Source organism: Anopheles coluzzii, chromosome 2, assembly GCF_943734685.1.
Source record: "Anopheles coluzzii chromosome 2, AcolN3, whole genome shotgun sequence".
Lineage (NCBI taxonomy): Eukaryota > Metazoa > Arthropoda > Insecta > Diptera > Culicidae > Anopheles > Anopheles coluzzii.
The window spans coordinates 2,072,234-2,080,185 of NC_064670.1; the positions used below are offsets into that span (position 1 = coordinate 2,072,234).

Genomic DNA, 7,952 nt, shown 5'->3' on the forward strand with positions numbered 1-7,952 from the left:
TGATCGTTGGTGGTTGTGTTGTACCCTCGACAACGAACCCGTTGATCACCAACGGAGGCATCAGATAAACATTTTTACAACCCTCTACCACTTCTGACTAATCCGATAACGAACACCGACAGCGAAGCATCTACAAATTTGCCTCAAAACAAATGGGCAAAAAATACATTCGCTCCCTGGAGTGTTGCTGGGGTGCCTTCTGCAAAAATCGTGGCCCCCGGGAGCTTCAAGTACTTTCCGATGAAATAGTAAAATCGCAAACAAAGATCTCCGACCGTTACAAACAATCCTGCACCCACTTCAGCGAAGGACGGGACCGGGTAGGACCGGGTCGGGCGGGGCCGTGCATTGATCATTGTTTTGGCTATGATGAACCATGCGACAAAAGGTTCCGAAGGTATCCCGGGTGTCCATGGATATCCTTTTTTGCCTACTGCCTGCAAAAGTCACCGTGGGCACGTTGCCTGTACTGCGTTGAATGCAGGTAATCGACCCAAGGACCTTCATCAAACTGAAGAGACAGGCCGAACGAAAGCAAAGCAAAGGAAAATCGAGCTACGGCGATGCACTGGCAAATGGAAATAACTAACCACACACACGCACACTGCCCCGAACAAATGTGTCTTTTTGCCATGGTCAACAAAGTCATCGGAGAAGGTAAACCAGAATTGTTGATGAAAAGAAAAATCCTTAATATCTAACGAGTTGGTAAAGAATATACGTACAATTAAATCAACGGTTCTCGCTTTTTGAGAGCAAAACTCGTTCAAGGAAATGTTTTATAAAAATTACTTACATATCAGGCATTTCTGCTCCATTTACAGTGCTCTCGGTTTGCCGCAAAGGTGTCCGAAACTGATCCCAACAATTGTAAAACAGTCGGCTTGTAGTTTTATGATATTCACTAAAATTGGCTTCAATTTCCATTTACGATCGGATCAAACACAACCAGAACATCACTTGGGAAGGTGTGATGTCGTAAAAAATGCAAGCTGTTTTTTTCAAGCAGCTGAAGGTGCCAGTAGCTTTGCTCTCTAAGAACCATAGGAATTACATAGAGACACTTTTTTTGTATTACTTTCTACTATTGATCAATTGTACATGCAGAAATTCATAAAAATTTTGCGTGCCCATCCTTCCTGGCGATTCTCCGGGACGTTGAACGCAGCAAAGCTTGTACTAAAATGAAGTACTGTGTACACGTATCCTCTTGACGAAATGCTGCCTTGAAAGAGAATATTCACTTGATTTTTGTGCAATAATAGATCTCATTGATGACTGATTTCTTGAACAAAACTAACAAAGATAGGAAAAAAAGTCAAAACAGACAAACAAAAGTTAATTTTAGTTTTGGTATTTTATTTTTAGTACAACAATAATCAACACACTGTCCCATCTTACCTATATCAACCTTGACTCGTTCTCAGCAGTTGTCAGAAGAGGAATTGCCAAACTGCACGTGTGCTTTCAAAACAAATACAGTCGCCTCGTTTTGGAGAAACGCCGGCAACGAAAATGATTCTAAAATCGCATCGCCTTTTTATCGGCAACATTCCTGCGGGAACGAGTGAGCAAGAGCTGAGCCAAGAATTCAGTGCATATGGCAATGTGGAAGCGATAGAGATTAAAACGAAAACAAACCCATTGAACGATTCGGTTGATACGTTCGGTTTTGTGACCCTCCAGACGGAGGACCATATCGTGCCGCAATGTAAGTAAAGCTCATTAACCGTACACCATAGCTGCTAATTGAATAATCGTTCGTTATCTTCGTTCTAAAGGCATCAAGGAGTTTAAACAACAACAATACAAAGGAGCGTACTTGAACGTGTCCAGAGCGAAGGAATCTTTCCTAGAGAAGTTGAAACGTGAAAGAGAGGAGGCCGAGGCACAGAAGAGGAATAGTTCGTCGTTAGATCCGTACACTAAACCTGTGGAGGAAAAAGTTGCAAAAGAACCCGTAGCCAGCCTTCCTACATTACCCACATTACCCACACTAGGCAAGGATGATGATAGCAGCTCCTCTGAGAGCTCAGAATCGGAAAGCGAAGAAGAGAAGCCATCTAGTCCGCAAACTGCACCCACACGCAGATCTCAGGCACCAAAGCAAGAAGATGAAATTGTGAAAAAATGGAACCAAGAAACGTACATTGAGCATGGGAAACTGAAAATCGTTCCCATTACCGGGAAGGTGACGGAAGTGATTGATCGCACAAAGCCGCACCAGAAACGAACGGAGGATAAGAAACTTGGCGAAAAAGCTCGCATAGCAGATGAAAAACGAAAGCAAGGTCTGAACAATTTGAAATCTGCGTACGAGCAGCAACAGCTCGCCATCAAAAGTGCTCTTGCCGGTGCAACGGCAAACAACAAGAAAAAGATCACGTTTGACGATGAAGATGACGCACCGGGCCAGAAGAAATTGTCGCTGTTTGATGGGCCGGAAGATGAGGACGACGATGGATTCAAGGCTAATTTCACCTTGCGCAAGCAGATGCTTGGAGAGGAGGGCCAAAAGTTGTACGAAATGCAAACCACCTATCAGGCGGACAATCGTTTCCGTTTGGATGCGCGGTTTGATGAAGATGCTGGTAAACCTGCCGAAGTGCAAACGCCACAATCGAAGGCAAAGGATAAGGAAAGAAAAAAGCAACTGGAGATTCTTTCCAATGTGGTAGGCAAACCGATCATTGCGGAAAATCGAGTTGAAAGGTGAGTGTTGGTAAAACGGGCGCTCTTTACCGCCATATGCTTAACTAGTGACTATTTGTATTTATAGCAAAAACAACGTGCAAATGCAACGGTTCGATCCTACGCAGCAAAAAGAATCGGACCAAAATGAAACACACGAACCAGCGGTGAAAGCATCCGACCGGAAAAAGGCAGAACGGCGGGAGGAAGATTTTAAAGTTTCTGAGCAAAAGTTTTACAATGTGTCGGATAGCTTCTCATTATCGTCCCGCGGTCAATCGCAGGGCTTTAGTTTGCTTTCCATGTTTGGAACGGCGAACGATACCAGCGATAGCAAGATGCACGTAGATGAAACGCTGTACGATAAGCCGCTGAAAAGTGATGCCAAGTTCCGGTATGAATCTTCCGATAGTGAGGATGAACAGAGTCGCAAAAAACAGAAGAAACACGAAACTAAAGCCGATGGCGAAAAGGAAGGGAAAGGAAAAGAAAAGCTGAAAAAGCACAAAGCACACAAAACTGGGTCAGGATATTACACGAAGCAGGGAATATGGAAGGATTTCTTTTTCTTCCTTCCAAATGATTCACGTCTCGATGGTAAGTTGTATGCGACTTTATGAGTTTTGTGACACTTTAATATGCTACTAATAATTTTGATTTTCTATGATTTTACAGCTGGCCGAGAATTTCTCGGATACGTTCCTGATACGGACGGCAGTTTAAAATCAGCCAAGGAAGCGGTAGTCGGATTGACCGAGACTGATGTGCAAAACATTCGCCAATTGTACAAAAAACGACGACAACGCGAAAGTAAATTTGTTCACAAAGAATCGAAACTAGGTCTTAAGCGGCTTAAAATGAAAAGTACGGTAAAGCGGGGCAAGATGAACAAGGTGAAGTAGCGAATCGTTTCCTGTAATTTAATTTCGCTATCTAAAAATGACCATAACATTCAGTTAACAGCAACAAAAGCACAGCACCCTGCAATGAACGTTATCAAAATACCAATTTGATTGAAGTGCGAATCGATAGTGAAGATTCATAGATTAAACATAACATTTCAAAAGCATTCAAATTTGGTGTTATCTTTCGGTGTGATGGATTTTATTCTATCATATACATTGTCGTCTTTGTTCAGAGGCTAAGGAAACGAAAAGAAATATCAGCTTTGAACAGTCACAAACACACGGAAACCAGTCCAGGAACGCAACCGATTGAATCATTCGAACCGATACGACTCATCTAATTTTACTCTCCTCGAGGTTATGCTTTGAATTCGTAGTGATACAATCACCTTTCTACGTCTATTTGGCAACTGTACACCCCACCAGAAAGGGCAGTGAAGTAGGTCAATCGTTCAGACGCATTCGCTCATTCGTTAACCATCATGCTTCGAGAGCGGTTGGCATTTTTTGGCGCGCTATGCGCAATACTCGTCTCAATCAATCTCGTAACAGCAGATTCGAACGAATGTGAACTCCCTCCTGGACTACGGGAAGAGATTGCACAATATCAGCCGGTAGTGGATTCGATCTTCCAACACATCGTATCTGGTGAGTATGCGGGCAAGACTTGGCAGAGTTTGCGGGAGTTTACGGATCGGTTTGGACCACGGCTCACTGGATCGAAGCAACTGGAGGATGCGATCGACTTCGCAGTACAAGAAATGGTCGCAGAAGGGCTTGACAATGTTCATACCGAGGAAGCCATCGTATCACACTGGCAACGCGGCCGTGAATGGGCAGAGCTGGTAGAACCATTCCAGAAGAAATTACCCATGCTGGGACTTGGAAAATCAGTTGGAACTGCACCAGAAGGCATCCGGGCAGAAGTGATTGCGGTGGAATCGTTTGAAGAGTTTGAAAACTTCACTGCAGACCAAGTGGAGGGAAAAATTGTAGTTTTTGTTCCCGCATGGGCTGGGTACGGAGCGACTGTTCAATATCGATCCGAATCAGCATCAGTAGCAGCAAAGAAGGGCGCTGCAGCCGTGCTGGTACGTTCAATGGCTCCTTTCTCTATCGGAACGCCTCATACTGGAACGCTTTCATATGATCCGGAAGTGCGCCGTATTCCTGCTGCAGCTATAACGGTAGAAGATGCCATGTTACTCTTGCGCAAGTACCGACGAGGAGATAAGATGATAATTCATCTGAAAATGGATGCCATGAATCTCGATCCAACGATATCGCGAAACACGATTGGCGAGCTAGAGGGTCATACCTTCAAGAACACCTCCGTAGTGGTTGTATCCGGTCACATGGACAGCTGGGACGTTGGGACTGGTGCGATGGACGATGCTGGTGGAGTATTTATTTCGTGGAAGGCCGTGACATTCCTGAAAGCGATGGGACTTAGGCCACGACGCACTATTCGAGCCATTTACTGGACGGCGGAAGAGACAGGTTTAGAAGGTGCCGATGAGTATGAGAAACAGCATTCCGAGGATGAGGAGGACGAGTTCAACGTGTTCTTCGAGTCAGATTCTGGAACATTTAAACCCACTGGTCTTGATTTCTCCGGTAACAGTGATGCCCACTGTATCTTTGCTGAAATTGCTAAGTATGTTTCTATTGATTATGCTTAAATAGGTATATTGGATCGTTATAAATGATTGATCACTTACTTTAGATTGATGTCTGGCTTCAACGATTTCACATATACCGAAGGAACTGTTGGATCAGATATTGGAAACTGGGAAAGAAGAGGATTTCCAGGTGTTTCCTTGCGAAATAAGAACGAAAACTACTTTTGGTAAGGCTTTAATTTAACATACAATAAAATCATAAAACAAAAATGCATTTACCCTGTTCAATAGGTATCATCACTCCGAGGGCGATACGATGGAGTTGGAGGATCCTGATGATTTGGATAGAAGTACTGCGTTGTGGGCTGCTACTGCGTATGTGATTGCCGACTTAAGCATCGATATTCCAAAAGATGTAACGGATTACAAACCAAAATAACGACATCATTTAAAACAAACAGATCGTCGCATCAGAATTATATAGTCTTAAAAAACGTTATTGATTGAGTGTCATGCTTCTCAATTACGAAGTGGAATATTAAACATATAGATATTTCATAAAGATCCGTTTTTGTTAAACCATCTGAACATCCAGAAATCGTCCAGAAGAAAGACTTGGCATGTGTATGAGATGACTCCAACAATATGCCAAATTGAAGAGAACATCGCGAATATCGTACGATCGATTAGCTTATAAATACTGAACTCATCATACGGCTGCGAAGCAACAATGCGAATGCACTAGACACTTTTCAATCAACAGCCTACAAAGCCTTTTGATTGAAGAGCCTATAGATAGAGAAGATCAGGCACTTTTGATTAGACATGGTTATTGAGTACCTGTTGATACATTCAAATTCCTTATTATCTTCAGCAAGTAACTTTATCTTGTCACATTTCAGTGTATTCATGCAGCATAGCCTGATAAGTTACAAGTCACCTTCGTCACTCTCGAGCACCTGCGGTCATTCGTTTTCCACCATGCTTTGGATGAAGTTAGAATTTCTCAGCGCGCTTTGCGCAATACTCGTTTCAATCAATCTCGCAACAGCAGATCCTAACGAATGTGAACTCCCTCCTGGACTACGGGAAGAAATCGCTCAATATCAGCCGGTAGTGGATTCGATCTTCCAGCACATCGTTTCTGGTGAGTATGCGGGCAAGACTTGGCAGAGTTTGCTGGAGTTTACGGATCGGTTTGGACCACGGCTCACTGGATCGAAGCAATTGGAGGATGCGATCGACTTCGCTGTGCAGGAAATGATCGCAGAAGGACTCGACAATGTGCATACCGAGGAAGCCATCGTATCACACTGGCAACGCGGACGAGAATGGGCAGAGCTGGTAGAACCATTCCAGAAGAAATTACCCATGCTGGGACTTGGAAAATCAGTTGGAACTGCACCAGAAGGCATCCGGGCAGAAGTGATCGCGGTGGAATCGTTTGAAGAGTTTGAAAACTTCACTGCAGACCAAGTGGAGGGAAAAATTGTAGTTTTTGCTCCAGCATGGGTTGGCTATGGACCGACTGGTCGGTATCGATATGACTCTCCCTCAGTGGCGGCAAAGAAAGGCGCTGCAGCAGTGCTGATACGTTCGATGACTCCTTTCTCTATCGGAACGCCTCACACTGGAACGCTTTCATATGATCCGGAAGTGCGCCGTATTCCTGCTGCAGCTATAACGGTAGAAGATGCCATGTTGCTCTTGCGCAAGTACCGACGAGGAGATAAGATGGTAATTCATCTGAAAATGGATGCCATGAATCTCGATCCAACGATATCGCGAAACACGATTGGCGAGCTAGAGGGCCATACCTTCAACAACACCTCCGTAGTGGTCTTATCCGGTCACATGGACAGCTGGGACGTGGGTACTGGTGCTTCGGATGATGCTGGTGGCGTATTTGTCTCTTGGAAAGCTGTGACATTCCTGAAAGCGATGGGACTTAGGCCACGACGCACTATTCGAGCCATTTACTGGACGGCGGAGGAACAGTACTTGGAAGGAGCGAGTGAATATGAAAGACAGCATTCCGACGGTGAGAAGGACGAGTTCAACGTGTTCTTCGAGTCAGATTCTGGAACATTTGAACCCACTGGTCTCGACTTCTCCGGCAACAGTGATGCTCAGTGTATTTTTGCTGAAATTGCTAAGTATGTGTGTAATTAATTTTATGTTCAAAAATGGTATCTAAACAGTAATCCTACCATCGCTAGATTGATGACTGGCTACGACGAATTCACATTCACCGAAGGATCTGTCGGATCAGACATCGGAAATTGGGTTAGAAGGGGATTTCCAGGCGTTTCATTGCGAAACAAGAATGAAAACTACTTTTGGTAAGTATTTTATAGTCTGACCTGAAGCCTGAAAATGTAAGGTGCAATCTGAATATTTTGCAGGTATCACCACACTGAGGGGGACACGATCGAGTTGGAAGACCCAGCGGCTTTGGATAGAATAACTGCGCTTTGGGCGGCTACTGCTTACGTGATCGCCGACCTGAGCATCGATATTCCGAAAAATGTCACTAGTTACGGCTTCCAATAACCAGAAATAACGAAATTTATTGTTGAGATTGACAAACCAGTTCCGGATGTTAAAATTTCGAACAAAAATGCCATTGCCTTCAGCATCACAGCAACTGTCGAGGTAAATAAACTATGGACGGCTGATCGAAAAGAAGGCAGATGTGTAACCCTTCCTTTTCTAACGTCTCCGTGGGATGCGT

General features: G+C 44.1%; 3 protein-coding genes across 3 annotated transcripts; all 3 read left to right on the plus strand.

Moving 5' to 3' along the window:
- The first annotated feature begins 1,439 nt into the window (after positions 1–1,439).
- Positions 1,440–3,760, plus strand: LOC120947534 (probable RNA-binding protein CG14230). Its single transcript, XM_040362925.2, has 4 exons — positions 1,440–1,711; positions 1,782–2,712; positions 2,780–3,288; positions 3,367–3,760. Exons 1-4 carry the CDS (start codon positions 1,516–1,518, stop codon positions 3,591–3,593), a joined length of 1,863 nt encoding a protein of 620 aa, XP_040218859.2. The 5' UTR covers positions 1,440–1,515; the 3' UTR covers positions 3,594–3,760.
- A 175-nt stretch (positions 3,761–3,935) lies between these two features.
- LOC120947536 (carboxypeptidase Q-like) lies at positions 3,936–5,780 on the plus strand. Its single transcript, XM_040362927.2, has 3 exons — positions 3,936–5,253; positions 5,323–5,445; positions 5,510–5,780. The coding sequence occupies exons 1-3, from the start codon at positions 4,079–4,081 to the stop codon at positions 5,655–5,657; spliced, it is 1,446 nt and encodes a 481-aa protein (XP_040218861.2). The 5' UTR covers positions 3,936–4,078; the 3' UTR covers positions 5,658–5,780.
- Positions 5,781–6,164: 384 nt separating this feature from the next.
- Positions 6,165–7,906, plus strand: LOC120947537 (carboxypeptidase Q-like). The gene is made up of 3 exons (XM_040362928.2): positions 6,165–7,374; positions 7,438–7,560; positions 7,624–7,906. Exons 1-3 carry the CDS (start codon positions 6,200–6,202, stop codon positions 7,769–7,771), a joined length of 1,446 nt encoding a protein of 481 aa, XP_040218862.2. The 5' UTR covers positions 6,165–6,199; the 3' UTR covers positions 7,772–7,906.
- Positions 7,907–7,952: the final 46 nt, after the last annotated feature.